This window comes from Ips typographus, linkage group LG10 (genome assembly GCF_016097725.1).
Source record: "Ips typographus isolate SLU linkage group LG10, UJ_Ityp_2.0, whole genome shotgun sequence".
Classification (NCBI taxonomy): domain Eukaryota; kingdom Metazoa; phylum Arthropoda; class Insecta; order Coleoptera; family Curculionidae; genus Ips; species Ips typographus.
In genome coordinates this window covers 7,634,585-7,653,765 of record NC_138431.1, presented here as the reverse complement: position 1 = coordinate 7,653,765, position 19,181 = coordinate 7,634,585, and the positions used below count along the sequence as shown (strand labels likewise).

General features: G+C 35.4%; 1 protein-coding gene and 2 non-coding genes across 3 annotated transcripts; 1 reads left to right on the top strand and 2 right to left on the bottom strand.

Annotated features, from left to right (window-relative positions):
* The first annotated feature begins 185 nt into the window (after positions 1-185).
* On the top strand, positions 186-16,898 carry LOC145734593 (uncharacterized). The gene is made up of 3 exons (XM_081988064.1): positions 186-644; positions 5,488-6,376; positions 8,596-16,898. Exons 1-3 carry the CDS (start codon positions 437-439, stop codon positions 8,825-8,827), a joined length of 1,329 nt encoding a protein of 442 aa, XP_081844190.1. The 5' UTR covers positions 186-436; the 3' UTR covers positions 8,828-16,898.
* A 369-nt stretch (positions 16,899-17,267) lies between these two features.
* On the bottom strand, positions 17,268-17,339 carry TRNAP-UGG (transfer RNA proline (anticodon UGG)). Its single transcript has one exon. It is a non-coding gene; the product is annotated as a tRNA-Pro (tRNA).
* Positions 17,340-17,649: 310 nt separating this feature from the next.
* Positions 17,650-17,721, bottom strand: TRNAP-AGG (transfer RNA proline (anticodon AGG)). Its single transcript has one exon. It is a non-coding gene; the product is annotated as a tRNA-Pro (tRNA).
* Between the last annotated feature and the right edge of the window lie 1,460 nt (positions 17,722-19,181).

Sequence of the window (19,181 nt, the reverse complement as noted above, 5' to 3'; positions counted from 1 at the left end):
CCGTTAACGAAAACGGGACACGAAGAAGCAACCAGTGCCATGCAACACACGAGGGGGGGAGCCCCCCCATTTCGAACGTGTACAGCGGCGCAACAGCCCAACTTTCTCACCCCCCCGTTACCCCGCTGCGGCCCTTATAAATAAAGGGACGCGCTCCGTAGGGGCGCACAACCGAACCACGAGGGGTTGACGACGCTACTTTAGTTTAGTTCTCTCGTTCTCTTCGTTTTCACGCTATCAACTGTCTGTCGCCTCTGTCTCTCTCTCTGTCTCTCATATCTAAGATTGCGCGTCGCGAAGTACTGTTTTTCCCCCCTGTCACTTTCCGTTTCCCTCACCTTTAATTTTTTCCAAAAAAACCGCGTTTTTTCGAGTTTCCACGGGGATGAGTAAAAAGTTGAGTTAAAGTGACGCGACAAGGTCCAAATGTGCGAAAATGCCACGCTGCTTGATGGCGAAAAAGTGGAAGTCGTACCCGTGGGCCGAGAGGGAACCCCCGAAGGACGTGGAGGAGGAGGAGGAGATTATCGATGTGGTTGGGGACTCGCAGGGAGCATGCTGGGGACCGTCCAGCCCTACGGAGGGGGCTACGGCACCGAGCCCACCACCTGGAAGTCCTAGTGGCACCACCATCCTTTATAACGGTAAGGAATTTTCCAAATTAAGCCGGCGGAAAAACAAAGTGTATGCAACAACAAGGTCGGAAAGCAACAGCTGTTACCTGACAATAGTCTGTCTCCGTCTCGCTTTCTGGCCCTTTTAATTAAATCGAACAGATTAGACGACAGCTGGCACGAGGCGAGGGGTGTCGATTGTCATCCCTTCGAAGGGAGCGATAATGAAATGCATAAATTGTGTTGTTTCCAAAACCTGTATGGTTCATGTACAGCAAAAGTCAAAGTAAAGAGGAATGACGTAACAATGCAATAGAAATGTGGGCAAACGAGAAGAAACTACTTACGTCATGCCATTTTAATTTGATGTTTACCATACATTGTGTTTTACTGTTTCTAATTGACTTTCACTTACAAGAGCAACTCATAGTCACAGTCATAGTGTAAAATAAAACCAATAACTCTAATTTTTAGCAGTCACGTGACTAGCATAAAAGACATTTTGACGTCATCAATCATTTTTGGATTTTACTCTAGCAACTGCAACTTTCTTCTAGTGATGGGTAAAGTAAAACTTTACCAGGAAAATTTGACGGGTCTGTTCAAATTTTGACACCGTTTTTCTCCCTGACTGTACCAAATTTTGTAGTGTTTTTTCAGGTTATGGGATAGGAAATTTAATGAGGATTCCAAAAATGTGCTTAAAACAGTCATTTTCTTACTCCAAATGGGTTTTACAGGCAATTTTGTCTTTGACTGTCTTTTCAAACTGATGAATTTCTGTTAGTTCAAAGTGACACCACTTTTCTCCCTCACTGTACCAAATTTTAGTGTTTTTTCAGGTTTTTGGATAGGAAATTTAATGAGGATTCCAAAAATGTGCTTAAAACAATAATTTTCTTACTCCAAGCAGGTTTTATAGTCAATTTTGTATTTGACTGTCTTTTCCAACTGTGTTTGTGTTAGTTCAAAGTGACACCGCTTTTCTCTCTGACTGTACCAAATTTTGTAGTGTTTTTTCAGGTTAATGGATAGCAAATTTAATGAGGATTCCAAAAATGTACTTAAAACAGTAATTTTCTTACTCCAAATGGGTTTTACAGGCAATTTTGTATTTGACTGTCTTTTCAAACTGATGTTTTTCTGTTAATTCAAAGTGACACCGCTTTTCTCCCTGACTGTATCAATTCTTGTAGTGTTTTTTTAGACTGTTGGATAGGAAATTTAATGAGAATTCCAAAAATGTGCTTAAAACAGTGATTTTCGTACTCCAAGTAGGTTCTACACGCAATTTTGTGGTTGACTGTCCTTTAAAACGAATTCAAAACTCAAACAACAATTTTAACTGATTTAAACATTTGTTGCATCAAACCAGTTTTTGCTAAATAACCCAGAAATGGTAAAAGTTTCCAAGAGACCAAAAAGGTTCCTAATCAACTCCTTAACCTAACATAGTGAGTTGGCAGAACCGTTTTTGCTTCCACTATACAGGGAGTGAATGAAAAGTATGGCGATTGAATGTTTTTGGTCAGCCTGTACGCAATTTTTCAGATAGATTTTTTTGCTCAATACAACTGGAAAAAGGAGTTTAAGACGGTTAATTTGAGTGGTTCAACCTCCCTAAACTCCCAAAATTAACCGAGTTACAGAGTGTTCAAATTTCAACTGATTCGAAAGTTTGTTGCATCAAATCAGTTGAATTTTACTTTTACTTTCTTCACTCAGAGTAGGCAAATTAGAATCATTTGCCAAACATAATAGGGAAAATTCACGTCTCATAATCACTTTTTTGTTCATTTTACTAAAATGGCAAACAAACTTAATCCTGTGCGGTAGATTGTGAAGACCTGTTGCGAAAAAGGGAAACTTTTCCCAGGCTTAATTCGTTTAAAACGGTTCAGGAATGGAAACGCAAAGCGGGCGAAGGGGAGAAGTGAACGGTTTTCCCTGTAACCCCCTTTAACGTATTCACGTTTTCCCGAATTGAGTTATCGGCACAAACAGCTCCGAATAAAAATACTCCGCGTCTTGTTTTTCCCACTCGGTTTTTATTTTTCTCGCATCCCCGAGATCGGAAAATGTATGCGGGAACTTTTTCTCGGGTTGTTGAGGCGAAATTGATTTGTTGACGTCCTTAAAGTTTTCTGTCTCAGATTATTCCATGTTTATGTGTTTTGTCTCTGAATAGTATCAAATTTATTTTAAAAAAAATGAATTTCTGGTGGATTCCTGGTATAAATACTCCTGGGAAATTTGACGCCCTCTAGGGACCAAAGTTAGCGGTACTCGTTTAACGTCACGTGACGTTCATTGACTATCTACGGTTATATAATGTGTTTTTAGGAAATGTTTTAAATACCGACCATAAAACTACAAAAACCGTCCTGGAAATTGATGTGTTTCTGTTAATTCGAAGTGGCATCGCTTTTCTCCCTGACTGTAACAAATTTTCGTGCTTTTTCAGGTTATTGGATAGGAAATTTAATGAAGATTCCAAAAATGAGCTTAAAACAGTAATTTTCTCACTCCAAATGGGTTTTACAGGCGATTTTGTCCTTGAGTGTCCTATCAAACTGTGTTTCTGTCAGTTCAAACTTTGACATCGCTTTTCTAAGTGACCGAACCAATTTTTTGGTGTTTTTTTAGGTTATTGGATAGCAAATTTAATGAAGACTCCAAAAATGTGCTTAAAATAGTCATTTTCTTACTCCAAGTGGGTTTTACAGTCAATTTTGAATTTGACTGTTTTTTTCTAAATGTGTTTCTGTTAGTTCAAAGTAACATCGCTTTCCTCTCTGACTGTACCAAATTTTAGTGTTTTTTTTCAGGTTATTGGATAGGAAATTTAATGAGGATTCCAAAAATGTGCTTAAAACAGTTATTTTCTCACTCCAAGTGGGTTTTACAGGCGATTTTGTCCTTGAGTGTCCTATCCAACTGTGTTTCTGTCAGTTCAAACTTTGACATCGCTTTTCTACGTAACCGAACCAAATTTTTTGGTGTTTTTTTAGGTTATTGGATAGCAAATTTAATGAGGATTCCAAAAATGTGCTTAAAACAGTCATTTTGTCACTCCAAATGGGTTTTACAAGCGATTTTGTCCTTGAGTGTCCTATCAAACTGTGTTTCTGGCAGTTCAAACTTTGACATCGCTTTTCTACGTAACCGAACCAAATTTTTTGGTGTTTTTTTAGGTTATTGGATAGCAAATTTAATGAAGATTCCAAAAATGTGCTTAAAATAGTCATTTTCTCACTCCTAGTGGGTTTTACAGGCGATTTTGTCCTTGAGTGTCCTATCAAACTGTGTTTCTGTCAGTTCAAACTTTGACATCGCTTTTCTACGTGACCGAACCAATTTTTTGGTGTTTTTTTAGGTTATTGGATAAAAAAATTTAATGAAGATTCCAAAAATGTGCTTAAAATAGTCATTTTCTTACTCCAAGTGGGTTTTATAGTCAATTTTGAATTTGACTGTTTTTTTCTAAATGTGTTTCTGTTAGTTCAAAGTAACATCGCTTTCCTCTCTGACTGTACCAAATTTTAGTGTTTTTTCAGGTTATTGGATAGGAAATTTAATGAGGATTCCAAAAATGTGCTTAAAACAGTTATTTTCTCACTCCAAGTGGGTTTTACAGACGATTTTGTCCTTGAGTGTCCTATCCAACTGTGTTTCTGGCAGTTCAAACTTTGACATCGCTTTTCTACGAGACCGAACCAAATTTTTTGGTGTTTTTTTAGGTTATTGGATAGCAAATTTAATGAAGATTCCAAAAATGTGCTTAAAATAGTCATTTTCTCACTCCAAGTGGGTTTTACAGGCGATTTTGTCCTTGAGTGTCCTATCAAACTGTGTTTCTGTCAGTTCAAACTTTGACATCGCTTTTCTACGTGACCGAACCAATTTGTTGGTGTTTTTTCAGGTTATTGGATAGCAAATATGAGGATTCCAAAAATGTACTTAAAACAGTCATATTTTTACTCCAAGTAGGTTTTACAGGCGATTTTGTATTTGACTGTCTTTTCAAACTAATGTGTTTCTTTTAGTTCAAAGTTCTCCCTGACTGCATCAATTCTTGTAGTGTTTTTTTTGGGTTATTGGATAGGAAATTTACTGAGCATTCTAAAAATGTGCTTAAAACAATCATTTTTTCACTCCAAGTAGGTTTTAGAGGCGATTTTGTCCCTGACTGTCTTTTCAAACTGAATTAACATAAAACTACAAAAACCGTCCTGGGTACCACACAAAATCTGTTTCAACCTCCAAACTTTATAGCTCTACGTCGCAAATGACGTTTGACATGTTTGACATATACACCACAGTTACCATAGATAAAATACTTTCATGTGAATGTTTACGTCACAGCTGTCAAAATACTCGCCGTAAAACTATAAAGTTTGTCTTGTGGCAGAACTGTCATGACATGAGGTGTCACATAATCCTAGAACTTTATGGACCATAAAACTATAAAAACTCTCCTCCACATTGGTTTCACTTGACAGAATTGCTCTTATATACTAATTTTGATCTAACAAGGCAATTCCGGTATCAGAATAGCTCTAGGTAGCAAATTTTCAGCCACTATTGGTTTATGCATGGTTAAATATGTTGGTTTAAGGTTTCTGAAACGCCACTGAATTATTAAATTCAACTGAAACGACTATGAGAACAGAGAGAAACGCATCAAAATCGCAAATGCCACTAGGGTTATAGACTCACCCTTCCCCCTTTTAACGAGATAATTGAATTATCGCCTCTGTCAGCAGCAACTGGTGGCTCCCCCTCTGAACAACTGCAATCTTTAATTCCATTAATATTAATGGAATTACACCACCCAGTTGTTGCTAGTCTAAAATCGCCTTTATTGTTGCAGGCTACATTCACGAAGTGCACCCATCCTCCTTCACCACTTACCTCTCCAAGAACGAGTTTCAATCTCAACAGCCTGTGGCCCCAGCCTACGTCACACTGAACACGGTTGAGGAGCCAGCGCAGGCGGAATTTGTGCCCCCCTCGCCCCCTCCACTCAAGAAGAAAAGCCTCTCGATGACGTTTACCTCAACGGGAGCCCATTTGAGTTTACCGCCCAAAAAGAAGGACATCTATCGGCCGTACTGTTTGGAGGACAAAAAAATCAATGAAGAAGAACCGCCCATGCCGCTGTCCTTTCTCACCAACCAACCTACGATTCGGGTGCCAGCTGAAGAAGACCTTCACGCAGCCCACGCCATTTTGGATTTAAGCGCCTCCACCACGGTCTTTTTACCTCCCCAGACACCTCAAATCCCTGTCCAAAACGACATCCAAGAGCAGGAGAACATCAGACCACCAATCGCAATCAAAACTGGCAAAACAGTGGCGTACACGTACGAGGCGTTCTTTGTCAGTGACGGACGATCGAAAAAACGACTAAACCAGGACGATCCCGGTACGGCCCTGGTCGTAAAAACCACCAACGAAAAACCCAAGTACACGTGCAGCGAATGTGGTAAACAGTACGCAACGAGCAGCAACTTGTCCAGACACAAGCAAACGCATCGAAGTCTGGACAGTCAGGCGGCCAAAAAGTGCATGACGTGCGGTAAGGCGTACGTGTCAATGCCGGCCCTGGCAATGCACGTGCTCACCCACAAGTTGGCGCATCGGTGTGGGGTGTGCGGGAAACAGTTTTCGAGACCTTGGCTTCTTCAGGGACATTTACGATCGCATACGGGAGAGAAACCTTACGGATGCGCCCATTGCGGGAAGGCTTTTGCTGATCGGTAAGTGTATCGTTTTTACAAATATACAGGATGTTCTGTCATTTGTTTCAGTCGAAAATTTAGTCAAGTTACAATTATTCTTGTAGCACTTCTGTAGCTCTATGGACAGATGTACGTGTCACTGTCACACGGCACTTTTGACGTTGGACTATTAATTTGAAACTTAACCCTGTCACAACTGTCAAAATTAGCTTCAACGTGGTATAAAAGCAACATCACACAAAAACATTCATTTTACACTTCTATGAAGCTAATTTTGACACTTTTAATGTTGGACTCTATTTGGAACTTGGACAGGTGTCAAACAACTGTTTAAATCAGCTTCATGGAGGTATAAAGCGAATTTTTTGTCAAAATACTCTGCTCAAAAGTTACAAAAATCAGGATTTAGTTTTCTTGCAGTATTTGATTTAAAACGTGTTTCTGAGGTTTATGACAGTTATTTTGTCAATTGTCACGTGATCGACTAGCTAAATAGTGTTCTACAATCACGTGACAACTGCCACTAACGACAAAACTGTCAAACCATGCTCAAAAGTAGCAAAAATCAGGGTTTACAAACGTTTTCTTGTAGTATTTGATTTAAAACGCGTTTTTGAGTATTATGACAGTTATTTTGACAATTGTCACTTCATAGTTTAGCTAAATAGTCTCCTGAAATCACGTGACAACTGTCATTAACTTCAAAACTGTCAAACCATGCTCAAAAGTAGCAAAATCAGAATTTAAAAACGTTTTCTTGTAGTATTTGATTTAAAACGTGTTTTTGATTTTATGACAGTTATTTTGACAAGTGTCACGTGACCGTCTAGCTAAATAGTGTTCTACAATCACGTGACAACTGCCACTAACATCAAAACTGTCAAACCTTGCTCAGAAGTAGCAAAAATCAGGGTTTACAAACGTTTTCTTGCAGTATTTGATATAAAACGTTTTTCTGAGAATTAAGACAGTTATTTTGACAATTATCACGTGACCGTCTAGCTAATTAGTCTTCTGAAATCACGTGACAATCGTCATTAACGTCAAAACTGTCAAACCATGCTCAAAAGTAGCAAAATCAGAATTTAAAAACGTTTTCTTGTAGTATTTGATTTAAAACGTGTTTTTGATTTTATGACAGTTATTTTGACAAGTGTCACGTGACCGTCTAGCTAAATAGTGTTCTACAATCACGTGACAACTGCCACTAACATCAAAACTGTCAAACCTTGCTCAGAAGTAGCAAAAATCAGGGTTTACAAACGTTTTCTTGCAGTATTTGATATAAAACGTTTTTCTGAGAATTAAGACAGTTATTTTGACAATTATCACGTGACCGTCTAGCTAATTAGTCTTCTGAAATCACGTGACAATCGTCATTAACGTCAAAACTGTCAAACTATGCTCTAAAGTAGCAAAATCAGAATTTAAAACCGTTTTCTGGTAGTATTTGATATAAAGAGTGTTTTTGAGATTTAAAACAGTTATTTTGTCAATTGTCACGTGATCGTCTAGCTAAATAGTGTTCTAAAATCATGTGATAACTGCCATTAACGTCAAAACTGTCAAACCTTGCTCTAAAGTTGCAAAAATCAGGGTTTAGAAACGTTTTCTTGTAGTATTTGATATAAAACGTGTTTATGAGATTAATGGCAGTTATTTTGACAATTATCACGCGACCGTCTAGCTAATTAGTCTTCTAAAATCACGTGACAACTGTCACTAACGTCAAAACTGTCAAATTATTCTTAAAAGTTGCAAAAACCTACTTTTAGAAACGTTTTTTTTGCAGTATTTGATATAAAACGTCTTTCTGAGAATTATGACAGTTATTTTGCCAATTGTCACGTGATCGTCTAGCTAAATAGTCTTCTGAAATCACGTGACAACTGCCATTAACGTCAAAACTGTCAAACTATGCTCAAAAGTTGCAAAAATCAGGATTTAAAAACGTTTTCTTGCAGTATTCGATATAAAGAATGTTTTTGAGATTTATGATTTTTGACAATGGTCACGTGACTGCCTAGCTAAATCATCCTTCAAAACCACGTGATATACAATAATGAAGTAGTTAAGGTCAATTTTGACTCAAAACTGTTCAATCTTGTAATAACATTTACTAGTGTAAACATGTTTTGTATTAAGCCAAATTGAGCTTTAGTTACATTACAACCACTTGTAAACAGAACATTTTGAGGTTGTAACTACTCTTTTTAAAGTAAATGTAATTGTTTCAGATCGAATCTTCGAGCACACATGCAAACCCACTCGGCTGACAAAAATTTTGAGTGTCCCAGGTGTAGGAAAACCTTCGCGTTGAAATCGTACCTAAACAAGCACCTAGAATCGGCCTGTCTGAAAGAAGAACCCACGGTACCGTGTTTGGAGGAACCCGATCAAATTCAGCCCTCGAAAATCCCCGAAATCCTTCCCAGTCCAGTGCCGGTGCGAGTGTACGCCACTGGTTAACGAAGGTGAATTATATTAAGCGTGACAGCCCCGAACCGCCGTCCCTGTTCAGTTTTGGGTACATGTTATATAATGCAGATATCTATATATTTTTAACGGAGAGTATTTTAAAACTTTTTAAAAAACGACGTAGAACTGATGAAGTTTAGGTGTTTTATGATTTACCATTTTCCAAGATGTTAGTGTATAGTAGGCAGAGCGGGGCTGTCCGAAAAGTACTTTCTAGTCTTGAATCTAGTCAACACTGTATTCTAGTCTTTTTAAATTATTAAGCTACAAAGTTTAGGTCCTTGGCTTACCTGATAACTTTAAATCCCCTTAGTCGACTGGAGGATTTCAGGGAACAAACGAAACCTTCAGTCGACTCTTGTACTGTACATAGTCCCTCCTAAAAAGAGTAACACACGTCACACATCGCAAATACGTCCACTAAATTTAGATTAGTCTTAAAGACGCAATAAGATCGGTTAAGAAATGGTCTAACCTGAGCCTTAAGCTGAATTCATAGTTTGAAATCCGCAAAAAGTAAGCAGTAAGCCGAATTAAAAATAAACAATATACAGGGTGTTTTTTGCAATTCAAACTTTGACACCGTTTTTCTCCTTGACTAAACTCGATTTTGAAGTGTTTTATTATGTCATTAGATAGGAAATTCAATGAGGATTCCAGAAATGTGCTTAAAAATATGATTCGGTCACTTCAAATGGGTTTTACATGCTATTTTGTCCCTGACTGTTCTCTCAAACTGTGTTTTTTGCAATTCAAACTTTGATACCGTTTTTCTCCTTGACTGAACTCAATTTTAAAGTGTTTTATTATGTCATTAAATAGGAAATTTAAAGAGGATTCCAGAAATGTGCTTAAAAATATGATTCGGTCACTTCAAATGGGTTTTACAAGCTATTTTGTTCCTGACTGTTCTCTCAAACTGTGTTTTTTGCAATTCAAACTTTGATACCGTTTTTCCTCGTGACTGAACTCGATTTTGATGTGTTTTATTATGTCATTAAATAGGAAATTTAATGAGGATTCCAAAAATGTGGTTAAAAATATGATTCGGTCACTTCAAATGGGTTTTACATGCTATTTTGTCCCTGACTGTTCTCTCAAACTGTGTTTTTTGCAATTCAAACTTTGACACCGTTTTTCTCCTTGACTGAACTCGATTTTGAAGTGTTTTATTATGTCATTAAATAGGAAATTTCATGAGGATTCCAAAAATGTGGTTAAAAATATGATTTGGTCACTTCAAATGGGTTTTACAAGCTATTTTGTTCCTGACTGTTCTCTCAAACTGTGTTTTTTGCAATTCAAACTTTGATACCGTTTTTCTCCTTGACTGAACTCGATTTTGAAGTGTTTTATTGTGTCATTAAATAGGAAATTTAATGAGGATTCAAAAAATGTGGTTAGAAACACGATTCGGTGACAGAAAAGTTTGTGCCGCCTACTTTTCGCCATCTCAGCTCAGAAAAAGAGATCAGAACACGTCTGCTACTTTTTTTCTATCTATTACCGTTTTCTCTGTACCCCGTAAAACCATCGAAAATTCAGCACCCTGTACAGGGTGATTGAAACTTTTGGAAGGGCAAACACGGCCATTAAAAATATCAACTAAAAGTGTAGAAAATTGCAAAATTTAAGCTAAAACTTTATGTATTAACCAAAAAATGTGTTTTAATGGCCGTGTTTGCCCTTCCAAAAGTTTAAATCAGCTGTTTCTGACATTTCATTGGAGTGCCTAATAGAAATAAAAAATTCTAACCTAAAATTTATGTTGTAAACAAAAAAATAAACTGTCAAATAATCTGTAGTCTGTCAGTTTACTAACGTCAAACTATGAATTGAAACATTTGCAGAAGGCTACTTCTTACTACTACTGCTTGCCGCTTACTTCTTGCGGAATTAGAACTATGAATCCAGCTTATTCTTGGCCGAAATTAGGGATGTACATATTACAAGTGTTTTAGGTTGCTACACCTTCTTCGTCTAAGCTTCAGACGTTTCGTTTCAACCCCTTTTCAACGTTCAAATGCAACGAATTTTGAACGATAAGCAACGTTTCGCAAACAACGAACTTTAGATATAAAACAAGTTTTACGAAAAAAAAACTCTAGTCAATTATCATTTTTTTCGTGCTTTTTAACTATGTAGACAACTATGTAAATAATTTTTTTTTTTGACTAAAATGTAGATACACTCACCTGGTATGAAGGGAAAAATTCAACGAAGATTAGTTTTCGGTATTTTTGCAAAAACCACTTAGGCTAAACGTAATTTGATGATTGAGGGCCCGAAGGACGGGTATAGTTTATAATGGGCCAGTGCAATTACACTCGGTGTTTGGAGGTTTGTTTGCTGCTAGTCAATAGGAATTAGGTAGGCATAAACGCCCGGACTATATGCTTCCGTTTAGTCCGAGCACAAATCAATGTTAAGGCTAAGATCAGCTTTAAATCAATATTTTTGTGGTAAACTGACATTTTGGCAAATGCACACTACTTTTATCTAAAAAATCTAGTTTTCTTATAATCACCAAAAAATAAGCATGTCAAAGTCACGTGTCTGAGTGTTGCAAACTCAAAAATTGCATTATCAAAGTCACGTGACGTGTATTTTGAAATTTAAGTTTGTACCACTGTCTAAATTTGATTTAGTAAATTTTTACAATTTTAAAATTATTTATTATGGCCATGTGACTGTTTTGTCACGTGTTACCTGAGCTTTACAGTGTTGAAAACCCAGAATTGCATTATTAACGTCACGTGACATGTATTTTACTATTTCAGCTTTCATAACTGTCTAAATTTGATTTAGCAAATTTTCACAGTGAAAATTATGTTTTATGGTCACATGACTGAGGGGTCAACTAGCTTTTACAGTGTTGCAAACAAAAAAATTGGATTTTGAAAGTCACGTGACGTGTATTTTACCATTTTTAGCTTGTACAACTATTTAAATTTGATTTAGCAAATTTTCAGAGTTTAAACTATTTTTTATGGTCACGTGACTGAGGTGTCAATTGGTCTTACAGTGTTGCCAACTTAAAAATTGGATTATCCAAGTCACCTGATGGGTATTTTACCATTTTGAGCTTGTACAACTGTCTAAATTTGATTTAGGAAATTCAAAGAGTTCAAACTATTTTTTATGGTCATGTGACTATTTTGACACGTGTTACCTGGCCTTTACAGTGTTGGAAGATCAGAATTTAACATGAAATGAATGAATTTCACTGAATTTTTAAGTACACGTCACGTGACGTTAATTATTAAGGTCACGTGACGTGTACTTTATAATTTCAGCTTTTACAACTGTCTAAATTTGGTTTAGCAAATTTTTACATTCCAAACTATTTTTTATGGTCACGTGACTGTTTTAACAGGCGTCAATTGGTCTTACAGTGTTGCAAACTAAAAAAATTTGATTATCAAAGTCACGTGACATATCTTAATTTTTCAACTTTTCCAGCTATCTAAATTTAATTTACCAAACATTTTTAACGGTTAAACTATACATTTGAAAGGACATGTAATGTAATTATGACAGGTGTCAACTAGCCTATACAATGTAGCGAGCTTAAAATTGCATTTTTGATGTCACGTGACCTGTACTGTATAATTTCAGCTTTTAAAAGTGTCTAAATTTGATTTAGCAAATTTTCACAGTCTAAACTGTTTTTTATGGTCACGTGACTGTTTTAACCAATGCCAATTGGTTTTACAGTGTTGTAAACTCGAAAATTGGATTATTAAAGTCACGTGACGTGTCTCTTACAATTTTACGTTAAGATTTAGTAAAAAAAAATTAAAAAATTGATTGATCGGTAATTAATTTAAATTTTCCATTATTTCTTAATAAACTTTCAATTTTTTAGCCTTGAAATGACCGAAGATCAAAGATTTGCGTAGATTTTTGCCAGTATACAGGGTGTTTCACGATAAATGCTTCATATATGATCCAAAGATGGTTAAAGGTTGGACAAAAAAAATGTAAAATTATTTATTTCTTCAGCTGTTTTAATAAAACGATAAAGCAAGTTTTGAAAATAAAATATGTATTTTTTTACTTTGCCAGTGGCGCCCAAACAAGTTTGCAACAAAAAATGTACGACACTGTTTTTTTCCCATAAAATGCTAATCAGTTCTAAATTTTTCATTCAATTTAGAACAGAAAAGCTATTTGGAGCGTTTCTGAAGAAATAACTGATTTTAGATTTTTTGTCCCACACCCTGTATCTCCATAACGAAAGATCTTTGGTGGTTTATATAGCAAACTAGAGTCATACACTTTAATGTTTAATCAAACCCTAAAATATGACATTCTGTGTATTTAATTTCAAATTACTTCTAATCTAGTCAGTTAATAGTAGAATATGAAAACCTCCAAACACTGTGAAATGATGACGAGGTCCGAGCACCGGACCCCAAATCTGGCGAGTGTGCAGTCTAGTCAGTAAAATAGTGCCCGGATTTCACGACCACCTTTTGCATTTTGTTAAAAATAACAACGATCGATCGAGCAAAATTTAAATTAAAAAATGATTAGCATCGATAATTCAGGTAATATTAGTTTAATGGACTTGATGTTCTATAATTAAATAATAAACGATTTTCTGGCTCTTTTTATGTATTGTTGGTATTCAACTATAGTACTGCAAAAGGTGGTGTTACTAATACGTCGTAATGAATATAATGTACAGTATAGAGAGTGATACTATATTAGTGATAATTAAGATAGAGTTAGATGTTGTTTCTTTGACAAGTTTATGATATAGTTTGTATTTAATGTTCTGGCGTTACTTCGGGACGAACGAAATGACGTACATGAGAAAAAACGGTGAATTTCCCTTAGCACTTAAGGTGTTCAACCCCTCGAACAACAACGTTATTAGCGGGGCCTTAATAAGTATTAGAAAAAAGCAATATAAGCAATAAAAAGCAATGTTTTTTGTCAATACGTGTGCGGTCAAAAGCAATAATAAAAAACCAAGCAATACTTTTACTACTAATAGTGTGTAAGATCTGACAAGTAGAGAGGTTATTTTAGCAGGAATTTACGGTTTTTTAGCATCGAAATTTCGCAGACATCCCGGGTGCCGGGTATTCAAAAGCAATAATACCAGTAGGTTGGTCTGAAGACGGCCAAGCCTCTGAAACCATAGCAATATAATAGATAACGAACTAATTTTACGATATTATTACTAATAAGAAATTACAAACATTGCCGAGGGGGGCTTCAGACATTGTCAATTCAACAAGGACAGTCAATTAAATCAAAAAAAAACACCCCACTCTGCAACGTTGCCACGTAGACCGCCTGTTTAAAGAAAAAAAACATAGAGTTACAGAACAACTATAATATTATGCATAGAAGACATTCTCTGATAACTATAATCAAACGAGAGCATTACTTTTACTCTAAGTAGACACTTAGTAGCTGATTTAGAGGAGTAAATTAAAACATGACAACATTGCCTTTTGGTTTATACCGAATATAGTCCTAAAGGCAATGCTAGAACTGTACAGGATGAGTCAAAGATAGAGTACATTATATCGTTTGTTGAGAGAATATGGAGATGCATAATTAAAAGATTTTTTAAATGGAATCATCAGTTTTGACTATTTGAAGACAATAAGAAGGCTTCTAACATAAATTTTGACTAATCTAAGACTCTATGCCATCACTGGACCATTCTAAAACACTAATAATGCTTCTAAGACACTGTGAAGGCAGTAAACAAGCTTACAACTTCAATTTTGACTATCTGAAGACAATAAGAAGGCTTCTAGCCTACATTTTGACTAATCTAAGACTCTATGCCATCACTGGATCATTCTAAAGCACTAAAAATGCTTCTAAGACACTGTGAGGCAGTAAACAAGCTTACAACTTCAATTTTGAAGGCTTCCTAAATCAATTTTTGTGGTCTGAAGACAGTAGGAACACTTTTAACATAAAATGTCTAGTTGTCTAAAACATCTGACAATTCTAAAGCAGTATGACCTTTTTTGACAATCTGAAGACAGTAAATAAGCTTCTAAAATACATTTTGACGTAACCTAAAACATTCAGAACGTATCGGTCATATTTGACAGTTACCAACTAAACCAAAAATGTATTACGTCAAATTCTAAAAATTTTTAGGCGAGTTATACAATTTTTGTCAAAATTGACGTCGCAAACGTTTTTATTGGCTTATCAGTGTCCAATGACACTTTTGACAAAGATTGAATCGCTTATTTGTCTTGACAATTGTCAGAACTGTTTAAAGATCTTCTTACTGCTCAAAAGTTGTCAAATTTCAAACTGCAACTCTTTTTACCGCCTAGGTATTGTCAAATGATGTAAATTATACAAAATGTATGTCAGAAGCGGTCTTGTACTGCCTGCTGACTATCAATTTCTGTCTTAAAATTGTCCTAAATGACTCTCATTGTCCTGGCAGTGTCAAATGATAGGCAAAGATGTCTTGGACAACTAAACATGTTAGGTTAGTAGTTCAGTTAGTCAAAATTGATGTTGTAAGCTGGTTTACTGCCTTTACAGTGTCTAAGAAGCATTCTTAGTGCTTTGGAATTGTCTAGGATTGGCAGAAAGTCTTAGATTAGTCAAAATGCAGGCTAGAAACCTTCTTATTGTCTTGAAATAGTCAAAACTGATGTTGTAAGCTTGTTTACTGCCTTCATAGAGTCTTAGAAGCATTCTTAGTGCTTTAGAATGGTCCAGTGATGGCATAGAGGATCGGACTTGTAAAGAGGAATAACCTGAGCCCTCTTCAGACATGATGGGAAAACTGCCTTAAAAAAGGATCCGCTGATTGCAGATTGATATAATATCATACACCTAAATTTAATAGTTTTTTTAATATTTCAATTTTAATTTTTTTTCATTTAAGGTAAAAAAATATGGATTTACTAGAATTTTTATATACGTTTTTGGAAAAACTAACAAAAATAAGTAATTTTTTAACTAAATTACTTATTTTACATGTCCAAGTTTGGCAACACCTGCGTATTTGGTTTATTGTAAGCAATTTAGTTATAAAATTCAGTTTAGTAAAAATAACAAAAACGAAAGTAAAAATTAAAACAGTAAAACTAAATCGCAGAAGTTACCGTGTTTCATAAAAGCTATCAGAAAAAATAATGCACAGGGTGTTCTAATGCAATCTAATGCAAGTTTACTTGTATTGAAAATTAGGGGGTTCCATTTAAACACTTATATTTTGAAGAACCACCCTGTATATCTACTAACTATGCATTTTGTATTTTTTGAAACTAATGAGATAATAAACTTTGTTGACTCACCCTGTACTATTTACATATTATTTGAACATAGAGATATTTTATGAATAGAGTTAAATAAATTTTATATACAACCTATTATTATATGGCAAAAATTAAACATAAAAAGAGAATGACATTACGTCATCCTAGTTTTGTTTGATTTTTTCCATACTTTTCGGTTCTTATTTTAAGTAGTACAATGTTGCTGTAAGTACAATATTATTACAATCTTTTAGTTTGGCATTTATTACTACCTTAATACTTGAAACATTCCAAAAAAATTACGCATTATAAACGCCCTACGAATAAGAACTATACAATGTAAAGTAACTTAGAGCGTAGCTAATCTAGACACCACGTCCAAATACAAACTAGTTTGCATGCCAAAAATGATAGTTTTTCGAACGAGTTTTACAACGAAATTATTATAATTGAAAAGTTTCCAACGTTTCGATTTTTCGTCATCCGATTGAACAATCAATCGAGTGGGCTTTGTTATATTATATACTATATAGTGTTTTTTGGCGCATATAGAGTGTTTAAGAGTTTACGCTAATGTTCTCACCCCCATACTTGTTCCGCCCTGTTGTTCTACAGGGTGCGTCAAGTGGCGGTTTTATAATAACTAACCTAGTGCGTTGTGCGCTTGCTAAATTCTGTATACACCGAGGCAGTCCATTAAATGACCACAATATATATTGATTATATTTACGATTTATTCGATTACACTACATAGGAGTTTTGTATTATATTTTCATAATAAATAGTATAGAAAACATTTATTTTGTAGCGTTTTTGTGTTCGATCCCATCCTTTGAAATAGAACTGACAACAGTGTTAAAGACACCCTGGAGGCCAATACAAGTATCTATTTCTAGTTTACCTGGGGCTGAAGTAAATAACAGAAAAATGTATTGGTAAATACAACTGTAAATAATAGGTGTGTTTGTCAAAAGGGCGTAAATTATGATTTATGGTCTGTGTGTTTGTATACAGAGCTACAGGTTGCAAGACAATTTACAAGTTGTTGTGTAATTATTATTTTATACACAGTGTGATTGGTGTTTGCCCCCTGGTGGGTTTTATGAAATTTCATTCTTAATAAATTGGGAAAAATGTTTGTTAAATTTCAAAAAAATTAAAAAAAAGTCGGGCTCAACCGGGATTTGAACCCGGGACCTCTCGCACCCAAAGCGAGAATCATACCCCTAGACCATTGAGCCGCATAAAAATATTTCGATATTTGTGCATTTCCTCCGTCGTGCTGTTACACTTATACTTTATGAAAAAAAAATTTCACATTCCTACAATCATAAACCTGTTACAGATTTAGTAATTTACAAGAAATAATTTTTACAACATGAATTACTTACTAATAACTAAAAATAAACTCAGTTTTGACTTTACTGTGTTTTTATTGAGTTTTAATGCTAAATTGGGAAAAATTTAAAAAATAATTTTTTTTATGAGAGTGTGAAAATGTAGATAATAAAAAACACAGACAAGGTAAGAAAAAAAAATAAAAAAGTTACTGGGCTCGTCCGGGATTTGAACCCGGGACCTCCCGCACCCTAAGCGGAAATCATACCCCTAGACCAACGAGCCTCTGTAAAAAACTTGACAATCGTTCAACACTTTCTACTTGTAAACTACTTTATTAACTGCAAACAGTTTTAGCAACTATTAAAGTATACAAAATTGTTAAATATAGATAAGGAGACGTTAAGCAAATAGTTAGTAATCAAAGAGAAGTTAAAAACATTTTTTTTGACGTTTCGACAAGTACCCCCCTCCTATTTATTATATAGTAGTAGTATAGTACTTTTTTTTATTATATAGTAGTCCTATTATTTTTGGGAAGAAGGTGATTTAGTCCACAAATATAAAGTTTTAACGCTTTTCGCGGCCATTTACTTTGGGCTAGGTGGCTCGTAAACCTAGACGGCGTTTGTCGCCCATCAAGGGCAATAAAACTTCCTTAAATCCACATTATGACAGTCCAAAGTAATAAGCTGGAGGTTTACAGCGGCGCTGAACTAGGTATATAATTTTCCACTCGCCTCTCTAGCTTCTCACGTTACCGAGATATTCACAGTGTTTTTTTTTGTATTTATATCACCTTATATAAGGTTCTTTGATACAAAAATGGCCGTGGCTGTGCATTGAAACCCTCCTGGAGCAAAATAAAAAATTGCCCAAATTGCACTTTTTTCAAATTTTTGAACTACCTACTATTACTTTTTGTTTCCTTATTTCCCTTACGTGACAAGTTACGTCAAAATGTCATAGAAAACAAAAGATAGAGCAGACTTCAAGTTTTCCAAAAATATCCCCACATGAGTTGATTGATGACACCGTTTGGACGCCAGAGGGCGTCAAATTTGCTTTACCATAAAATCACATATTTTTTGACACACGTTGCTTTGACCCTAAATCACTCCCTTACTTGACAAGTTACGTCAAAATGTCATAGAAAACAAAAGATAGAGCAGATTTCAAGCTTTCCAAAAATATCCCCACATGAGTTGATTGATAAGACCGTTTGGCCGCTAGAGCACGTCAAATTTCCTTTACCATAAAATCACATATTTTTTGACACACGTTGCTTTGACCCTAAATCACTCCCTTACTTGACAAGTTACGTCAAAATGTCATAGAAAACAAAAGATAGAGCAGATTTCAAGCTTTCTAAATATGTCGCCTCATAAGTTAATTGGTAACACCGTTTGGCCTATTGTTGATAGCTTTTACCTTTTGAATTTGAACATTACCACGAGCAGTGTATAACTTGGAAAAATCTGAAATTCGTTAAATCGATCCGGGCGTGTTGCGCCCGCTTTAAATAAATTAAAAGATTTGCCAGACTTTCCATGGAAATGCCGTGATAGTTCCATTATGCATTGGAAACTAGAAAGCTTCGACGATTCTTTTTCTCTATGGATCGTGTGCCCGAATAATGGATAAGCGCGTTTTTCCAAACTTGTTTAATCGATATTTACTACAATAAAGTTGGGAAGAAGGAAAAACATCCATAAGTTTACCCTTGGTCTTAATTTTATGTTTAT